Source organism: Giraffa tippelskirchi, chromosome 7, assembly GCF_054371585.1.
Source record: "Giraffa tippelskirchi isolate mGirTip1 chromosome 7, T2T-mGirTip1v1.2.pri, whole genome shotgun sequence".
NCBI classification, from domain to species: domain Eukaryota; kingdom Metazoa; phylum Chordata; class Mammalia; order Artiodactyla; family Giraffidae; genus Giraffa; species Giraffa tippelskirchi.
Window position 1 is genome coordinate 115157527 of NC_137281.1, and position 21412 is coordinate 115178938.

General features: G+C 36.1%; 2 protein-coding genes across 37 annotated transcripts in view; one reads left to right on the top strand and one right to left on the bottom strand.

Annotated features, from left to right (window-relative positions):
- The window catches only part of TCF12 (transcription factor 12), a 395492-nt gene that overhangs the window by 230120 nt on the left and 143960 nt on the right, over nucleotides 1–21412 (bottom strand). For 27 of the 36 annotated variants that reach the window (XM_081510130.1, XM_081510129.1, XM_081510124.1 and 24 more), the window contains one exon: nucleotides 12687–12760. In XM_081510130.1, the coding sequence (XP_081366256.1) occupies nucleotides 12687–12760 (74 nt within the window). Of the gene's footprint in view, nucleotides 1–3456; nucleotides 3519–12686; nucleotides 12761–21412 lie in introns of all 36 variants that reach the window. The other 9 variants (XM_081510127.1, XM_081510128.1, XM_081510126.1 and 6 more) reach the window with 1 other exon arrangement.
- Nucleotides 9972–11159, top strand: LOC145513522 (guanine nucleotide-binding protein G(I)/G(S)/G(O) subunit gamma-10). Its single transcript, XM_081510146.1, has one exon. It carries the CDS (start codon nucleotides 10000–10002, stop codon nucleotides 10204–10206), a length of 207 nt encoding a protein of 68 aa, XP_081366272.1. The 5' UTR covers nucleotides 9972–9999; the 3' UTR covers nucleotides 10207–11159.

Genomic DNA, 21412 nt, shown 5'->3' on the forward strand with positions numbered 1-21412 from the left:
TTAACTGATCATGCTAAATCTTTGACTTTTCTGGAGTCCAAAGACAAGTGGGCCTTAGATAGCATTACTACGATCAAAGCTAGTAGAGATGATGGAATTCCAGCAGAACTACTTCAAGTCCTAAAAGATGATGCTGTGAAAGTGCTGTACTCAATATGCTAGCAAATTTGGAAAACTCAACAGGTGGCCACAGGACTGGAAAAGGTCAGTTTTCATCCCAATCTCAAAGAAAGGCAATGCCAAAGAATGCTCAAACTACTGCACAATTGCATTCATCTCACACACTAGCAAAATAATGCTCAAAATTCTCCAAGCAAAGCTTCAACAGTACATAAACCAAGAAATTCCAGATGTTCAACCTAGATTTAGAAAAGGCAGAGGAACCAGAGATCAAATTGCCAACATCCATTGGGTCATCGAAAAAGCAAGAGAGTTCCAGAAAAACATCTACTTCTGCTTTATTGACTACGCCAAAGCCTTTGACTGTGTGAATCACAACAAACTCTGGAAAATTCTTAGAGATGGGAATATCAGATCGCCTTACCTGCCTTCTGAGAAATCTGTGTGCAGGTCAAGAAGCAACAGTTAGAACTGGACATGAAACAACAGACTGGTTCCAAATTGGGAAAGGAGTACGTCAAGGCTGTATACTGTCACCCTGATTATTAAACTTATATTCAGTGAACGTCATGTGAAATGCCAGGCTGGATGAAGCACAAGCTGGAATCAAGACAGCTAGAAGAAATATCAATAACCTCAGATATATAGATGACACCACCCTTATGGCAGAAAGTGAAGAGGAACTGAAGAGCCTCTTGATGAAAGTCAAGGAGGAAAGGGAAAAGCTGGCTTAAAACTCAACATTCAAAAAACTAAGATCATGACATCCAGTCCCATAACTTCATGGCAAATAGATGGGGAAACAATGGAAACAGTGACAGACTTTATTTTCTTGGGCTTCAAAATCTCTGCAGATGGTGACTGCAGCCATGAAATTAAAAAACACTTGTTCTTGGAAGAAAAGCTATGACCAACCTAGACAGTATATTAAAAAGCAGAGACATTACCCTGATGACAAAAGTCTGTCTACTCAAAGCTATGGTTTTTCAAGTAGTCATGCATGGATGTGAGAGTTGGACTATAAAGAAAGCTGAACACTGAAGAAGTGATGCTTTTGAACTGTGGTGCTGGAGAAGACACTCAAGAGTCCCTTGGACTGCAAGGAGATCCAACCAGTCCATCCTAAAGGAAATCAGTCATGAATATTCATTGGAAGGACGGATGCTGAAGCTGAAGCTCCAATAGTTTGGCCACCTGACATGAAGAGCCGACTCATTTGATAAGACCCCGATTCTGGGAAAGATTGAAGGCAGGAAGAGAAGGGGCCAACAGAGGATGAGATGGTTGGATGGCATCACCAACTCAATGGACATGAGTTTGAGCAAGCTCCCGGAGTTGGTGATGGACAGGGAAGCCTGGCATGCTGCAGTCCATGGGGTCACGAAGAGTTGGACGCGACTGAACTGAAGCCTGTGACATACACAAGCTCACTGAAGTCTCATCACTACCTTGTGAGGTAGATACCTTCAAACAGATTTGAGGAATTATCTGAAGCCTCTTCTTTTAGAATTTACATTCTGTCTTTAAGAATGTAGACTAATAAGAATCTACGTTCATAAGAATCTGGGTTACCCAATTTTATTTCTAATAATCTCCAAATCCCAAGATCTGTTTATCTTCAATGAACTTTTTCAATCGTTTCAACTTTTTAAACATAATTACCTTTATGTGACTTACAGGACCTCTTGGTGGGCATTTAAAAACCACAACAGGTCCCTCATTTTGTTCAGGACATACTCCAGGAATTCACAACAGCTGTCTCTCTAAGGAGTACTTTAAGACTTACAAAATTCTTGGGGTTACTTTTTATGAGACTGAATGTAAAAAGAGGAACACTTATAGACTTTTTAATAAATTACAGATATGTGTTGAATATGTTATTCTTTTAATTCTCACACACTTCTTATTCAACAAATCTCATTGCAGATGAGAAATCTGAGGCTCAGAAATTAAGTTATCTGATCTTTTCCAAGGTCAAATACAGTGGGGATACCAGGAAACAAACTTATCTGACTCACTCCATGGCTTACATTTTTTATGTCTAAAATGTGAATAATATTTTTTCAATAAATAATGATAGTAACCATCATCTTACAGCATCTACTATGTATCCAAGTCCTACATAAGTAGTAATAACAACTATTTTGCAGTCTCCCTGGTGGCTCAGACAGTAAAGAATCTTCGTGCAATGCAGGAGACCCAGGTTTGATCCCTGGGTCAGGAAGATCCTCTGTTGAAGGGAATGGCCACCCACTTCAGTATTCTTGCCTGGAGAATTCCATGGACAGAGGAACCTTGCAGGTCACAGTCCATGGTTTGCAAAGAGTTGGACACAACTGAGTGGCTTTCACTTTTCACTTTGGGGTCTCTTTTAAACTATAGCCAGTGTGACATGGTCCAAAGGGACAGTAATTAAAAATCATACTGCCTGGTTACTAGTCTTGCGTGCTTAATATTTGGTTAGCTATCTACCTTTTCTGACTCCTAGTTTCTTCACCTCTAAAATGATGACTTTTCAAATGGTTTCTTGATGAGCTGGTATGAAGCTTACAAAAGGTAATACGTGAAAGGTTGTAAACCATACAGTGACAAATGGTAGTTGTAAATATTGTTATTAATTAAAACAGGCTAAGCAGACCTAAAGATGTATCCTGCCAGAATCTACCCTCCATTAATTTTTCATGAATAAGAAACATCTAAATTTATAGAAAATAATTACAAATCTGTCCAAAAAATTACAAAAAGGGACAAAAAAGAGATTCAAAGATTAACTTGTTTTGACTCCCACTTGTTAACTTTAAAGACAACAGTGAGATAAAAAAAGAGAGAGAACTGTAAAAATCAATCCTGATAAAGATGCTATTTCATAGGCAAACAAAGTTAAATGAAACTCACAATGAGGTGAGAAACTGAACTGCTAGCCCAAAAGATCTATGGTAGAACATCTCAACAAACACTGTCCCTGGAAGAACGGCTAAACGGAAAAAACAGAAGGTCTGACTAGCTTAAACATGTAAAAGTAGACAATCTGATAGCTATGTGATTTCTTTCATTTTACATATCCACTAGCAAGAAATTTAAAGGAGTGTATATCATCTTAATCCAATTTTTTTTCTTAACCAAAAACATTAAGATCATAATTTACAGGCAGGTATTGTTTTGAATAAGACCATGAGTAACAAACAAAATTTTCTCTCATGGGTTTATCTGAACCTAACTTTAAGACACACCTTTTCCTTACCCACAGTTTCTTCATATTCAGAACATTCAGAAGGAGCAGTTACATAACAAAACAGAGTAATGGGAACATAGATGCAATATATAGAAAACACTTACTTTAATTCTCTGTCCCTCCTGTCTTGCTTTGCTATTTAACTGCTTCATCTCGTGTTTTGTACCTGAGATCAAGAGGCATAAAATACTATTTCAAAATTTGTGTGTCCTTTCTAATTATTGCATTTGATCTCATAGTAGCTATAAAACCTATACCATTTTCCCGTTCAAAAAATAAAAACAATTGCAAACAGAAAACAATCTAGAAAAAATATGTGTTCTAAGGGAGAGAACTTCATTACCCATCAATACTGACAAATGGGGGACAATGAGAAAAAACTATTTTTTTTATTCACACAACTAGATTTTCCCATTTATAAGGGAAGCTATTTATCAAAATCAAACAACCTGGTAGTGGTATAAGACAACCACAGCTAACTTGTCAAAACCTAAATAAAACATATGGAGTTTAATTCAGGAGTCATCATTCTCTGGGGGGAGTAAGTTTACATGATTTTATATCTTTCTCAGTCACTAACTGTGCCAGTTTCCTTTTCTTTTGTGACATCTCTTCTCTTTCAATTATTTTGTGATCCTGATCCTATTATCTCAACATAAGTCTTATTTCATTGCAAGTGAGCCTGTGTAGTAACGTCGAATCAGACCATCCAATCTCTTGTCACTTTTTCACTTTGAATCCATCCTTCATACCCAATGTATTGATCTTCATAAAACCCTTTGTGCCATTCTCTGTGTCAAAGTCTATATTTAATTGGCTCTCTATTCCCCAAAGGACAGACTATTTCTTTTACAGAAAGGTTATCTGCCTTATCATACTAATCACCTACAAAGCAAGGGGTGGTTTGGTATTTACTGCATTTGTGATTTTGGTGCCTCTGTAACTTGTGGTGCCATCATTCTATATTTCCAAAAAGTTGTCTTCCTGTCTACCTTATTTGTACACGGATTGTTTGTCCTACAGGATTCTATTCAAACATTTCCTATTCTAATAAGTCTTTCCTGACCACCCAAAGTAATTTCTCCCTCTCCTGTAATCTCATGGTAATCAATGAAATTACCTTGGTAATTAGTTATTTGTTGCCTAATTAAACCTTCTCTCTGTGGCCTTAAAAGAGTTAAAAGTTCTATAGTTTACTTAAAACAAATGTTACTTGTATTACTAATCATATTTCCTGAACTCTAAGATACACATCCATTCACTTAGGACATTAAAAAAAAACTGAGTGCATCCACGAATCTCAGCATGGTAAAACTGAGGAACCACAGTAAATGCAAGTTCCGAAAAAGCAGGCAGACAACACTGTCATCCTTATTTACAAGGGTAACTCTCATGTGACTGTGCTCTAGTGGCAGAACAAAAACATGTTCTCTCTACTCCTAGATATTCCCAAGGCCTCTACTGTCAAATGTAAATGAACTACACACCAAGTTCTCTCAAAACCTCACCCAGTAAAACCCTTTCTGGGGTCAGAATTATCTCTATTTTTTGTTTGTTTGTTTTTTTTTTTTTTGGATAGACAGCATATGAGGGGAGCTACGCTTTTGTTGGCCATCTCTAACTTGCTACCCATCAAACTTCAGAGTGGCTCTTAGCCAAGCTGTTCCATATATATGAAGGAACAGATATTGAATACCTGTCAAGAATGGAGAGAGCTCTAAGGAAAATAAAGATCCCTTTAGCCACATTTGGCACAGTCCAGAAGCTGTTAGAGAAGTAACATTAAACAAATACAGATAACCTTATGGACTCATTTTAGTGTCTGTAGAATTTGAAAGCTCTATGTTTATTCTAGTTGAATTTTTAGTTATTTTTGTTTCCTTTAACCCAAGTACCCAATCGATGGATTTGTGTATGACACTCAGAAGTCAAGAACAACCTCTGAATCTTTGTACCCTAATATTTTCATTTTCTATTAATACCTGATCTGTTCAGTCAAGCTGCCATCCATGTATTTTCCTAACAAGTGAGAAATCACCGCTGATGGTGCTTTTTAAATAAACTGAACCCTCATATCCCTTCACTGCAACAGGTAGCACAAGCCACAATACGTATTACAATGAAAGACCTCAAAACACACCAACTATTTTTCCTTCAACAGAAAGTTCCTGACATTATTTTGCGCTGAGTCATACACAGCAGCTAAACTAAGTATTTTAAAGCCAACTCATCACCACATAACTGGTTTTCCCCTTCTCCACTAATAGGTCTAAGTCCGGAACTGCAGTAAGGTAGTTATTATTAGTATCCACTGCACCCCATCCACCCCACCAATGAAAAAAAGAAAAAAAGGTTCAAGGCGAAGTAACATGTCTAGAGTCATGGAGCTAACAAACAAAGAGTGCCAGAAACAGAGCACAGACATCTTGATTTCAACATGCAAGCTCTTAAATTCTACACTATTCTGTCTTACAAAACACTATACTTGCTAGGCATTATTTTTTACAAATCAAATCATGTCCAATGTCTTCTTTAGAGATATCAATTGCAGATTCTCTTCTTTTTTCACTTTTGTCCTCTCTCTTCTCCCATTCCTTTAGTATACGGCTGAAAATTTTAGATAATTCTTTGAGTTGGGAATACTAAGGGGGTCAAAAATACTAGCACAAATTTTAGAATATGTGAGTTCTAGGCCAGAATCTGTCATTAACTAGGCAATGTTTCTAGTCAAATCTCATGTGTATTTTGTATCAGAAGCACACCTCTCAACCTAGCCAAATCTCAAATTCTGTTAGTTTCCTCATTTAGGAAATAAAAAGACTGGATATTAAATAATGAACACACTTTCCAGTTTTGAAAATTCTATGCTACTGCAAAATGGGGAGGGAAAAAAAGAGCAACATGCACAACTATTTCATTCTGCAAACCACATTATAAAGAAAAGGTAAAACCATGGTGGAAATTTAGCAATTAGAAAAAAATAAGCACACAAACTCTACTCAGTTGAATGGTGTTTCTTTTCCAAAACAACCACCATGATGGAGTATATGTAATTTGAAAATACTCATGATTAAACAGCCAGCTCTTGGTCATTGATGGTACCTATAAATATAACTTCTATTAGTAGTAACCTATCAGTGAACTCATACCTTTTAAATTAAGGAATGCAAATTCTGTATCTTAGGAAAGAGTAACAACAAAAAGACTTCTCTTTCTTATGAGCCCTCTCATAACGCCTGGACAGGATTTAAACTCCAATGGTACAACAGCTCTCTGAGCTTGGTCTAGGTTGGGTAGCAGAGCTTAAGATGGCAGGAAAACCAAGATGACATGGTCCCTTGGAATTTCCATAAATTAAAATGATCAAACATTTTTGAAACAGAATTTGTACATGAGGAAATATAAGCACAAAAACACATAGTGAAATATTAGATATCTAGAGAAAATAATAATGCTGATAATAATAGTAGCTTTCATTTATTGTATCAATAAATGAAGTATTTCATAGCTATTACTGCATTCCATCTCTTCCAAAATCCTAGAAAGTATGTGTAAGATTACCATAATTACAGACATTAAAGACCTGAACCACAAAGAAGTTATGTAATTTGCCCAGAGCCATGGAGTACAACTCTTTAGAGGCTGTGATCTTAAATAAAATACTTCACTAAGTAGTGTCATCAATTAGGGCAATAATTTGTAAGCACAGACAGAAGTCTATTACCATTAATTAATACAACCTCGTACTTCAAGCTTTGCCACCTTAGATCAATTTTGGTTCTTTCCCCTCCAAGGGGGGAGATCTTCAAACATAATCATTAGTATATCTAATGATTCTTCTTCAATTTGATTATATTCAGCAAACATATAGAACATTCATTATGTATAAAGCATTAGAAAGACTAAAACTTTTATATCAAAGCTTGACAGAAGATTTCTGCTTTCTCAAGAAAGAAATTGATAGGGAAATGAAATCAATTTTACATCCTTTACAAATCTAAAAGAAGTAAGAGTAATTAAGCATCACTGAATCAGAAAACAAGTCTTATTCATTACACTTTGAATACAGCATATCTGCAAATGTATTCATTCATTTAAATGTTTGTTACAAATAGATCTAGTTGATAAATTTTGACATATATAAGGTTAGAGTCAACACTTATAGAATACTCACTATGTACCAGACACTGATGTAAGCACTCTACTGATCTAAGCACCTCTCGCTATACGTGTATCTCATTTAATTCACAACAATTACCTTATAAAGTAATTATTATTATTCCCCTCTCACAGATGAGTAAACTCAGGTACAGTGAATTTAGGTAACTTGCCTAGAATGACACAACTAGTAAGTGGCAGAGCTGGGACTCATACCGAGGCAGTCTGGCTCCAGAGTATGTGCTCTTAATCACTGCCTTCAAACAAGAGGGGAAAAATCTTAAACTAGAATAAATCATTAACACTGTAGAAAATAAGAAAAATCATAATATTCTCTGGCCTTTACACCTGGTTAGAAATGTCAAATACAGAAAACATTCATTTGCAGGAAAGGATAAAAAATAAGGGAGGGAGTGGACAAACTCATTAATTATACCTCTGCCCATGTCTAAGTTATCTGAGATTAATCACTCCTTTCAGTCTCTGGTGCTTTAAATTCAATCACACCTTCACAAATTTTTGAAACTAGAAGTGCTATTCAATCATCATGCTTTTACCTGTTCACATACATGTTTTTGTTCTGCACAGGTGGGGAGTAGGTCAACAGTGCAGAAACCGGAACTCTAATAAAACAGAGGAGGCTGAGAGAGATACCACAAATATTGTGGTACTTCCCTTCAAGTGTCTCAAACACGTTCTATCCCATCTTCACATTTCCTAAGAAATGTCTACCATTTCCTCCATAACCATTATTAGGCATGGTGTTTATTTCTGTGTCTGCTTAACAAAAACTCTGCAGTGAATGATGTGCAATGGGTAGTTCTGATAACCAGGAACTTACTTGTACACTGTGAGGCTACTTTTCTGGTGGATTTGGGTAAAAACAGGGCAGGCACAGCAGAAAGAGCTTTACTGCAGTGACCTTTCTTACTTCTGAAACAACAGGCAGAAGGCTAACACACGGATAAGAAGGTTGTAGCCCCTTAACCATACAATGCCAGTAGAACTCACACATCAAGTTTACTGGAGCAGAATGGTATCTTCATTAGAATTAAAGTCAGGACCTATCAGGCAAAAAGTATAAACAGCAAAAATTCTCCTTGGAAAGTTGTTAAATAAATATTGAGCTCAACCTTCATGATTTTGCTTAGCCAATCTTGTAGCCTAAAATGCATAGTTGCTGCTGCTGCTGCTAAGTCGCTTCAGTCGTGTCCGACTCTGTGCGATCCCGTAGACGGCAGCCCACCAGGCTCCGCCATCCCTGGGATTCTCTAGGCAAGAATACTGGAGTGGGTTGCCATTTCCTTCTCAAGTGCGTGAAAGGAAAAAGTGAAAGTGAAGTCGCTCAGTCGTGTCCGACTCTTAGCGACCCCATGGACTGTAGCCTACCAGGCTCCTCCATCCATGGGATTTTCCAGGCAAGAGTACCGGAGTGGGGTGCCATTGCCTTCTCCGAAAATGCATAGTAATACAGTATTAATAGCTTTCAGGTGCCAAATACTGTTTTACAGTACTGCAAAAAAATTATTCTTTCTTCCTTATAGTTTTGAGTGGGGGAGGGAGGAAAACAGCAACTCAGATAGTTGAATCCATCTAAATTAAAAGCATATGCTTCACAACTCCACCAAACTACTCATTCTGCCATTTTTACATACCTTTTTATCACAATTTATCACAAAAAGTAAAATTAAAAAATTTTTTCCATCAGTAATGTAAAATCAAATTGTTTATTTAAATGATGTAACTTTTTATAAAGGAAACGTGTTATACAATTTGGTAAAGTCTAAAAAATCTCATTTATATAATTTCTACAAAGGTACCTAATATTTCACAAAAGTTTAAACTGACTGGCTAATTTTACTCAGAATGTGTCAAAACTAGCTTTTAGCCAAGGTCATTACTTATTTCTAAATTTTAAAAACTAAACCTATTAAAATACTCAGAAGAATTAAGTATTTTTTTCAACTGAAATTTCTATTAACAAACTTACATTCATCTATACTTATGATTAATAAAAACATGGTCAAGATGGTGGAAGATATTTAATAATAAAACTCAAAAAGCTGAAAATACTCTTAAAAAAGAGTGTTGAAGGCAGTTGCAAAGATAACCATAAATGTTTCTCCCTGGTGAGAAGACTTCAGGAGAGACATAAATGTTTTGAAATTATAAATAAAATTCAACATCTTGACTAACTCAGAATCATGACTAGGATAAATAGAAGAAAGTTACTGGAAGAGTAGATTTTACCAGGAACAAAAAGAAAGAAGGGTAGTAAATCCCTGCTCTATCTGATCACTCAGCAGATCAGTAGGGAAAAAAATGTGTGTGTGTAATATGTGTATATGTGTGGTTGTATGGGGTATCTTGAGATTAATCTGGATTTTTATAATAGAAAACTACTATAAAAATCAATTTAGGCCGCGCCTCCCGGCCTCGCGTCTCCCCGCCGGCCGCCCGCCCGCCCTCTCAGAGCCCAGGCCGCCGCCATGTCTTCCGGGGCCAGCGTGAGCGCCTTGCAGCGCCTGGTGGAGCAGCTCAAGCTGGAGGCCGGCGTGGAGAGGATCAAGGTCTCTCAGGCGGCTTCAGAGCTTCAGCAATACTGCATGCAGAATGCCTGCAAGGATGCCCTGCTGGTAGGTGTTCCAGCTGGAAGCAATCCCTTTCGGGAGCCCAGATCCTGTGCTTTACTCTGAAGACTGTAGAGAAGAAGTTCGCTGAAGAATGCTTTCAAGCACAAACTGATGAATGACTGCCTCCAAATTTCAAGAAAACACTTCTCTAGCCACATGACTTCTAGATATTTCACAGGACTTTTCCTGTGACCTGGTCCTTTAGCCAACATTCTACAGAAATTGATGTTTCTACTCAAATAAGGAAACTGGGTGAAGGTGTAGAGTTTAAATAATAATAGCCTGATTCTTTGTTGAAGTGCTTTATACTTAAACAAAAACCTTACCACCAAATATACCAAAATATACTTCTTTTATTAAGTGAATTACTAGTGTTTCTATGCCTGGAATGTTATGTATGTTTTATTTACTAGATGTTTACATTTTGGGAAGGAAAGCAGTATTCTTTGTTAAAAAATTGAATATTTGTAACTTGCTGTTCCCAACTAAGATCTTTCTACCATAACAAAATTTGTTCTTTTCTCATGAATTTATAATTTCTAAATGAAGACAGGCAGATATAAAATTGGGGGAAGAATGGACTTTTTTAATCAAATGATGTCTTGATTTTTCTAAATGAGGAGATTGTTTTATTTTCAACACTAAGCATGGGATCTGTTTCTTAGCAACCCTGTTTGAAAAGGTGAATGTTGTTTTCTGTATGAGACTGCCCCATCCTGTATATGAAGCAGATTTATCTTCGTCTTAAGTTCCTCTACTTTAGAGGAATGGTTTTACTTTAAAAAAAATACTAAATTATTTCATATTTAAATGTGATCTACAGAGCATTGCAAATTATTTTTAAAAAGTAATGTGAAATATGACAACCTAAATGAATTTTTAATATCACAGGTGTATTATTTTGATGATGTGCCTTTGATTTAATTTGGGACACTTAAAAGAATACTTTATTTGTATTTGTTTTAATCTTTGAAGAACTTGGAAATAAATTCTGCTTAATTTCTACTAAAAAAAAATCAATTTAACTTTTCACTGTACATAATATACACTGGAAAAAAAAATTAAGAGTAAAAAACAGCATTTCAATTTGACCTACAGATCAAATAGCAAAAAGAAAAGCAAGATTTGCTTTGAAGTGCATCTCTAAAGGAAAACTTAATTTCAGGATGATAAAATACGTAAATGTCTGGATATATTATAAAGGTTTCTTCTCTTAAAATCCTATTTGTACTCAAGTAGAAAGCTTGAAAGTTAAGTAAGATACAAAGGCACCAATTAATGTATATTAAGAAATAACATGTTATCACATAGCAACTCAAGGCTTAGAAAGAAAATAATCCAATACCAATTAATAAGTAGTATTGTGTCCTCCAATATATAAAATTCCTACTTCAAAATCAAAATAGGAAACTTATATTTCAAATTCACAGTATTACTCAAAAAATAAAAAACTTCTAAAGGTGGAAGGGAATTTGGACACCAGCCAGTTTATCCACAGATAAAACACCACGGCTAAGATTAAGCAGCAAGTCCAAACAGAGTCAGTAGTAGATCCTATGATACCCAGGACAGTGCTGTTTATACCACAACCCAGCTTTCGCAGCACTGATTCCAGAAAAGGAAACACTAAAATCCATGTTCAACAGTCTCTCTCTCTCTCTCTCTCTCTCTAGTTATCTGGATTCCACTTGTATATTCCAGTTTTTCTCCAAAGTATTTAAAATAAATTAAACATTTACAGCCAAATAAAATAGTAAAACCACATACTTTAATAAATATTTTCATCCAGCATTTTTCAATGCAAAACAGTGTAACCCCTATGGAGACTATGAATTCCAATCACATTATTCAGGTTATCTTCCACTTATACCAATCTACTTCTGGAGTTAAGTACCCATAAATTTTGTGCTTGTCTATTTTCTCTTGGTTAATTCTGAGGGAAATAAACAGTTCATCATTTTTCAAAGTATGACTTTTTAGAAAAAGTAAATCTTAACCTCAGCAATTTACTATGGAATCTGGGAGCACGGCACTTAATTTTATTGTCAACTCTTTGGTCTACTTTTCAATCTCTCAGTCTCATCTTTTAAGTTCTGGGGGATTTTTTTTGGTTTTCTTAATTGTTGGAAAAGGCTCTTACCTTTTACCCTTTCATTGTGTAGAATGTTAATTTGGTCTAAAGTTTGTACTTTGAGAGCTCTCAAAGCAAATAAATACAAGAAGAAAAATGACAATGTTTGGAGAGTACTTAATGAGGCATTTCAAGCCCTTCCAACTTTAGTAAAAGGTATTATAAGTAGTTAAGGTGTAGAAATAACACCAAAAATAATTCTTTCTTTGTAGGAGACAAAATAAACTCCCAAAGTGTGACAGTTAATGGAAAGAAGTAAAGCTACTGTGAAGGTACTGGGTATTCTATTATACTCCCATAAAATAAAATAATCTTCACTTCTCTTTAAGATATAAATTCATATATTAAAGAACTTAGATATTCTGCCAAATTATCTTTATAGTTTTAATCAAAGGCTAATGAGCAAACTTACTCTAGATGAGTCATAAGAAGGACTTGGTTGACCACTTGTTCCCCAAGATGCCGTACCTCCTCGTTCATCCATACCTAAGGAGAGAACAAAGTACACAACATAAATCCAAGAGGATACTATGATGGGTTTTGTTTGGTACAGCAGGGACTACAATTCAGTGAATGGTATCTGCATTTGACTGAAACTGTCTGTGTACCAATCCTTGTCTCAGAAATCTGCAGAAATAAGTCATTTAGGAGTATCTTTATCACTATCACTGCTGTATACAATGCTCTAGAGCTTCCCTGGTGGCTCAAATGGTAAAGAATCCGCCTACCAACACAAGAGACCCAAGTTCAATCCCTGGGTTGGGAAGACCTCCTGGAGAAGGGAATGGCAATTCACTCCAGTATTCTTGCCTGGAGAATTCCATGGACAGAGGAGCCTAGAGGGCTACTGTCCACGAGGTAGGAGGGTTGGACACGACTGAGTAACCAAGTGCACATGCACATACACACTCGCACATACACCCAGAATTTTAGATCCAATATAGGTCTTTGGACACTTTCAAAAGCATCATCTAGGTCTCTCCACCTGTGTCTGCACCCATTCTAAGAGTAGATGAACATCTCACTTTCAAAGTTTAGCACTGCCTCCATGAAAATATGAAGTCAATAAAGGTTAGAAAATGAAGCAAGTGAAACAATTGCTCAAGTTAATAAACTGGTTTCTATCAAAGCACTGAGTATTCTTAACTGACGACATCAAACTAAATCGAGCTATATCAAACCATATCATATCAATATTAATGATATTAAAATGATGTGACAACTTATCCTAACAAAATCTCCCCAAAATCTGATCCTAAATGAGCAGATCCACTCTCAGGAAAAGTGCAAAGGAAAAATCAATGTGAGAAGGATAAGTTACCAGGAACAACAGAACAATTCACTGTTCTCCTTAACAGACCTTCTGAAGTTTTGGTGCCATTATTTTTATCTTCCAACCAATCTCCAGAAAAAGCTGAAAGAGTTGGAGATCTCTCAATCTAGCCATTTATCCCTTTTCTGTTTTGAGAACAGTCTTTCCTATCCTTGACACTTTCCCAATCCTTTCTGACCTTCTTTCTATGGTGAAATACAAATGCTTGGCTTTTTTTGCTTCATTCTTGCATGAGAAACTCTAAATGTTACAAAGACTTAATAAACTTTTTATTAAGTTTAGAACCTCTTTTTCTTAAAAAAAAAAAAAAAAAAATCCTTGATGTCTTCTGTGATTTAGATGAGAAGTGGTCTTAAATAAGTTAAATACTACAAATTCTCCCGTAACTAGCCACAAGCCCCAACGCTCTTTCATACGGACAAAATTGTCATATAAGTTCTAGGTGACAAAAAGAAGGAAAGGAAGTTGGTACCCAAAGTGGAATACACTAATTACTAATTCAGGAAATAGGACCCTAATTTATTGTTTTTATGATTCTGTACTTCCTACATCAAAAGTAGTATAGAGAAAATATGGATACTACTACAAATAGCACACCAGACATAATTTCAAATGAAAAAGAAGCTTTTAAAACACACAGACTACATGTAGGAAAAAAAAAGTGTCCTGTTCGTTCTTGGAAAATTCTCATTAAAATTCTAGATTTAAAAAAGATTCTACAAGTTCAAGGAATATCATGTAAAAACACAGTCTGTTACCATCTCTTCAGTATCCATTTATCTGTGATCTATTGTCCAAACATTTTAGATATGATTCCAATCAGACTCAATCTAAGACAAAGACTACTACTGATCTATAAAATCCATTAATATAAAACTACTTATGAAATTGCATATAACTTTAGGAAAAAGTTTTATTTAAAAAGATCATTTGTGAATTTTTTCTTTATGTGTTACGATTTTTTTTCTTTTTTTTTGTTTTTCTTTTTATATGTGTTACGATTTTTAAAATATCATATAGCCAAAGTAAAATGCGAAAGTAAATTGGTTCCTAAAAACAGGTTCTCAAGTATTTGTACATCCATAACTCATAGGAGCATTATTTACAATAGCCAAAATGTGGAAGCAAGTTCAACATCATTGACAGAAGTATGGATAAACAAAATGTGGTATACCCATACAATATAATATTATTCAGCTTTAAAAAGAAAGGAAATTCCTACACATGCTATAAGGACATTGTATTAAGTGAAATAAGCCAATCACAAAAGGACAAATACAGTTTGGTTTCACTTACATAAGATATCTAGAGCAGACAAATACATAGAAACAGAAAACAGAATGGTGGGCCTGAAGGTGAGATGATTTTCACTGAACATTTAGAACATATAACACAAACTTATTTTGATGATCTTATTCTAATGAAAATAATTCATTTTATGATTCTGAACTGTCTTTTCGGAGAAGGCAATGGCACCCCACTCCAGTACTCTTGCCTGGAAAGTCCCATGGACGGAGGAGCCTGGTAGGCTGCAATCCATGGAGTCGCAAAGAGTCGGACACGACTGAGCGACTTCACTTTCACTTTTCACTTTCACACATTGGAGAAGGAAATGGCAACCCACTCCAGTGTTCTTGCCTGGAGAATCCCAGGGACGGCAGAGTCTGATAGGCTGCCATCTACAGGGTCGCACAGAGTCGGACACGACTGAAGCGACTTGGCAGCAGCAGCAGAACTGTCTTTTATCAAATAATTAAATGTGAGGGCTATGTGTTATTTTCAATACATTTATTTTAAAAACATAGGAAAAATAGGTGCCTGCTATTGAAAACATCTCAGACAAAATGTTAAAGTGATAAGTAAGATTTTGAGAAAACACATACTTAATTTTCATCACGTGACACTAACTACTTACTCAACATGTAAGAAGAGCAAAGGTTAAACAAAATGGTAATTAATTAAGCCACGAACTAAAGAGTACTACATACCAGTGACACTAGACATGTAGGGGACTCAAAAGATGCTATAGAATTTAAAGGATCGGCTAGGGTATAAACTTAGAGCTCTGTAGCTTTATTGTTAAATGTATCCAGACTCTGAGCAGAAGAAAGTCGTGGCTGGCACTGACAAAGCAAGAGTCATCCTTTAGCACAATGACTGCTTTCTGCTGAAGACAATGGCTGTACAAACTGAAATATGACAGGAATAATAAACTTTCCAAAGCATCAGCCATAAGTCCAAGGTAACCAGGAACAGAGAAATTAAACACAGAACACAAACAAAAGAGAAACTGATCAAAATCTGAAAAATTATTTATCAGCAAGAAAATATACCATAGTTGCAATACAGTAATTAGAAGGGAAACATTTCTATTAAGATATGCCTGAACCACCATTGCCATATATTTTTCTTTCCTTCCTATTTCTACCCTACACATGCCAATTCAACAAATTTTGATGTGCTAGTGCCTCAACTGACAGATTAAAATGGTAGATGCAACAGAAAATTTAGCAATAAGACTCTTGAGAGTCCCTCGGACTGCAAGGAGATCCAACCAGTCCATCCTAAAGAAGATCAGTCCTGGGTGTTCATTGGAAGGACTGATGTTGAAACTGAAACTCCAATACTTTGGCCACCTCATGTGAAGAGCTGACTCACTGGAAAAGACCCTAATGCTGGGAACGATTGGGGGCAGGAGGAGAAGGGGATGACAGAGGATGAGATGGTTGGATGGCATCACCAACTTGATGGACATGGGTTTGGGTAAACTCCGGGAGTTGGTGATGAACAGGGAGGCCTGGCGTGCTGCATTTCATGGGGTCGCAAAGAGTCGGACACGACTGAGCGACTGAACTGAACTGAACTGAAGTAGAAACACTTCTGAGTTTTGCTTAACTTTCCAATTAACTTATTCTATTTCTATTCAACAAAATTAAAAAGATTAACCAATAATTTAACTAATGTGGAGATTTAAATGACACTTTTCTTTTTTTTATCTTTTATATACAGAATCTAAGTACCTGCTTTTCTGAATGGAACCAATTAAAATCCAATATATATTTTGACTCCATGTGCCTCATTATAATGTGTCTCATTATAAAAGGCATACTATTTTATTTAATATTTTCCAGTAAAGAGCAAACATTAAATTTTAGATCCTGGATCTAAAAATACTGGTTTGTGACTTAAATGAAACAATCTGCTTCCTTCTTTTGTAAAACATTCAATATGAAAAGTAACTGAAAGCAAATCATAAATTACTATACATACAGGCACTTCCCTAAGAAGTCGGCCTGGGCCTTCTGGCCTGGGAACCTGAAGAAGGAATAAAAGGTGTAACCAAGGCTTTGAGATGTCAGAAAGCAAGACTCGTAACGAGAAAGTAAAACATCTAGCGTTAATTTCTTTTCTATAAAGGACTCAGATACTAGTCTGCTTGCTTCTTCTCCACTCCACCACCATTTTCAACTGAAAGTATTCCCTTTCTTGAGTCAATATAAACTTATGTCACAGCTTCTATCCCACTCCTTTCATTTTTCTAGCACAGAGTATTAGAGACTTCTCTAGGTTTTTAACAATCAGCAAAAACTGGAAACGAGTTTTTTTTTAATTAGTGACTTGTTTTATACCCTATATACCTGTTTCCTATCTCACCATCCCATCTGGGCCCCCAGAGGCTTGAACAGTACATAGTTTGTGTACATAAAGCATTATTCAAGGCTTAGTGAGGCTCAGACAAGAACTGCCTGGAGGTGAAAGAGGTGAATGACAAGTAGAGCTGCTGACCAGTTCCTTCTCTCCCACCTGCCACCACCAGACCTATCACCAGAGACTCTGCCGCCCTAGACTACGAGGAGAGTAAAGGGAGAAACAGGTCTAGACCTGGAAAATATTTCAGGTACTGGTGGGGAGTCTAGCAAGCAGAGAACTGAAAGGGAAAGGAGTGCAATACAAAGAACATCCCTGCAGCAAAGCTATGAGAAGTCAACACAGCCACTTTGCCTGGTATTATGTCAGAGAGCTTATTCTTGTGGAAAAGGGACATATATAAAGTTGGGAGGAAGGGCACAGGGGATAACTGTATACTTTACTGTCTCTGTCACACACACGCAGAGCTTTTAGTAGCACTGAAATCAAGTTTTTATTCTAGCAAATTAAACATACTTCAAAAATACCAAATCCCAACACTGTTACAAATAACGAAAAGATAATATACTTTTGTAGGATTGCCATCTGCTATAGGGTGATTCAATAGATGATCTGATGAAAGAAACCTGACTAGAGATAGCTATGTCAGATAACTGAAGCCATGGATGTATCTGTTCAGTAGTTTCTTCACTCAATTTTATTTGTAGAGTAATGATATTCCTTTAGATCAGACTCAAAGGCTGCAATCAACTGTAAAATAATATACACCTAAAAACCTACCATCATTTTTTATTATATTTTTTCAAATTTTAGATACCTGTGGAGTAAATCTACTGATATGTTTGTCCAGAAACTCACAGTGAAACAGAATCAACTAGAATATAAAAGCAAATCCTTTGATTTTATGCTACACATGCATGAAAAACAAATAAGATAGAAAAGCTATGGAAATGTAGAAATTGTAAGGATGTTTAGAGAAGACCTTCTGCTTCATATGCATACACATGGCTTACAGAAGCTTTTATTTTACGAATAAAAACTTGAGCTTCTGTACAATGAACTGTCAAATTAGAAAGTTTGATTCTTTTTAAAGTATGCAAGAGGACTTCCCTGGTGGCTCAGTGGTAAAAAAATTCACCTGCCAATGCAGGAGACATGGGTTTGATCCCTAGTCCAGGAAGATCCCACAGGCCAAGGAGCAACTCAGCCCATGCGCCACAACTATTGAGCTTGTGCTCCAGGCTGTGCTGGAGAGCTCAGAACCTTCCTGTGCTCCAGAGCTCAGGAATTGAAACTACTGAGCCCATGCGCCACAACTCCTGAAGCCTGTGTGCTCTAGAGCCTGTGCTCCACAATAAGAGAAGCCACTGCAATGAGAAGCCAGTGCACTACAGTTAGAGCAGTCTCTACTCACTGGAACTAGAGAAAAGCCCACGCAGCAACGAAGACCCAAGCACAGCCAAAAATTAATAAAGCATGCAAAAAAATAAGATCAATAAAAAGATTTAAAGGAATGATCTTTTTAGCTCATCTTTAAAATTTAATCACAATTTCTGTTTGGTATTGATGAGAACAAAGATTTACAAGCAGGGATATTCTAGTCCCAAAGTACACTAGAATAAGATAATTAAGCATGACTGATTTCAATAAAATGACTTATTTTGAAAATAACTTCCAAATAGTGATTTTCGCTATGCTATTTTTATTAGCCACATCACTCTATATAAATGTCCTGTAAGAATAGCATTGAAACATGTATATTATCATATGTGAAACAACACCATTCCATGTTCGATGCATGAGACAAGAGCTCAGGGCCGGGGCAATGGGATGACCCAGAGGGATGGGATGGGGAGGGAGGTGGGTGGGGGGTCCAGGAAGGGGAACACATGTAAACCCAGGGCTGATTCATGTCAATGTATGGCAAAAACTATTACAATATTGTAAAGTAATTAGCCCCCAACTAAAATAAATAAATTTATAAAAAAAAAAGAATTTACATAAATATCTGGAAATTATAGGCAAATAAAAATTTCTTCTGCCTAAAATATGAAAATAAAAAAAAAAACAGGACATTAACAGCGATTTAATCAACGACATAAGAGTAGAAGATGAAAAGGAAAAAGGTAGACGATCAAAAGGCAGGTCTATCTGTTTAGGAAAAATAAAATACTGCCTAATGCCCAGGGATTGAAGGAAACTAAGTTTTCAGAGGGCAAGCAGGTATTTTGTATCACCTTTAGAACTATCTAGTGACCTGATATACTGAGGATTTGCTCTGATTGTCTCAAGAGCCATTCTAACCCTGACAAAGATCTTGAGCCATCTCCAAACCTCCTCTAAACTAGCTGGCTGTCAAACTTCTGGAAACAAGACCCTCTCAGTACACCTGAGAACCGACTGCGGTACTCCTCTGTAGTCCCAACAATGAAGCCCTGCACCTAAACAACAATAACAGATATTTTCTTCCATGGAGGCACTAAAGAAATCTACTCAAAAAAGGCCCAATGCCTCTTTTCCAACTGTGGATAAGTCTCACCCCAAAATTTCCCTATTCAGTTCCTCAATGATACAATCCCATTTGATTTACCTTGTAAACAATTCCAAAATCTGATTCACTATTTTTAACATGATCATCTTAGTCTGAGTCACCATCACCTCTACCTGTATCACGGCAATAGCATCTTGAAAAGTCTCCCTGCTTCTTGGCCCTGCAACAGTGTGTATTCTCTACATAGGAACTAGAACAACCTTTTCAAAACAACTCAAATTCTGTCAATCCTATGTTCAAAATCTACTTATCTCATTCAGTATTAAATCCACTGGTCAACAATGTTTCATGGTTTCCACCTCCCACCTCTCTGACTTCATTTCCTACTATTCATTCTCTTAGATTACTCTTTTTCTTCAACTACATGGATACCTGTTTTTGCTCAAACACACCAAGCATGCTCTCTCCTTAGGGCCTTGCCACTTGCTCTTTCCTCTTCATCAAATGCTTCCCCAGATATCTGAATGGTCTGTTCCCCAATCTCCTTCAGGTCTCTCTGTTCAAATGTCATTATTATGGAGGGACATTACAATCTGGGCTTTTTCCCCCAGTACACTGAAAGCTCCATGAAAACAAATGAGTAGTCTATTTTATTCAGTGTTTCATGTTTGGTGCCTGGAACAATGCCTGACCCACAGTAATCACTAACAAACATTTGTGGAAGAAATAAATGTATCAAGTAGAATAATCTGTTTAATAAAAGTGGGGGTGAAACTGGTTCCCTATTTGTTAGCTTATCATTCTTAATTAGACAATAATCAAAACCAATATTCTAAATATTTATATTGAACAGTAGTTTGAAAATAACAGTAAGAAGCAATTAGGCTGTAAATGACTGTATGAACTAGACAGTAACTAACCCCAAAGGACAAAAATTATTTTAAAAGTTATAGAGAAACCTAAATCCTCATTAGGCTTGGTAGCTAAACAACACACAGATATTAAATATCACAGCTTTGAAATGAACTCACAACTAAAGACTTGTATCTACAGCTAAGACACAATACAGTCAAATAAATAAAAATAATATTACAAAAAAAGAATAGAGATGAAAAACATTTTCAAATAAAATAAAATTAAGAATTTGTTATCAGCAAAATTTCAGTATAATAAATACTGAAACAAGTTCTTCAAAGCTGAATGAAATGTTACCAGAGAGAAACTTGGGTCTTAGGGAAGGAAAAAAGAACATCAGAAATACTAAATATAGGAAAACTTTTTTTTTCTTTATAACTATTTTAAAAGTCGTTAATATAAAAATTGCAATATTCTCTCACAGGAGTTACAATGTATTTAGCTGTAACACATATGACAAATAGAGCATTAAAAAAGGCAGGACTGGGGGTAAAAAGACCTATAAAGTTCCAAGATTTCTACATTTTTTGTGAAGTGGTATAATATTAAGTCTAAATGGACTGCGAGAAGTCAATGACATAAACAACCTAAGAGAAAATACCAAATGGGGGGCTGGGGAGGAAGCAGAGGCATCACTAAAAAGCCAACCAGCAAATTAAAATGGAGTCTTAAGAAACAGTCAAATCCAAAGAAAGAAATACAGTTGAATAAAATATAGGAAGAAAAAAATCACAAACAAATAAATTAGAAG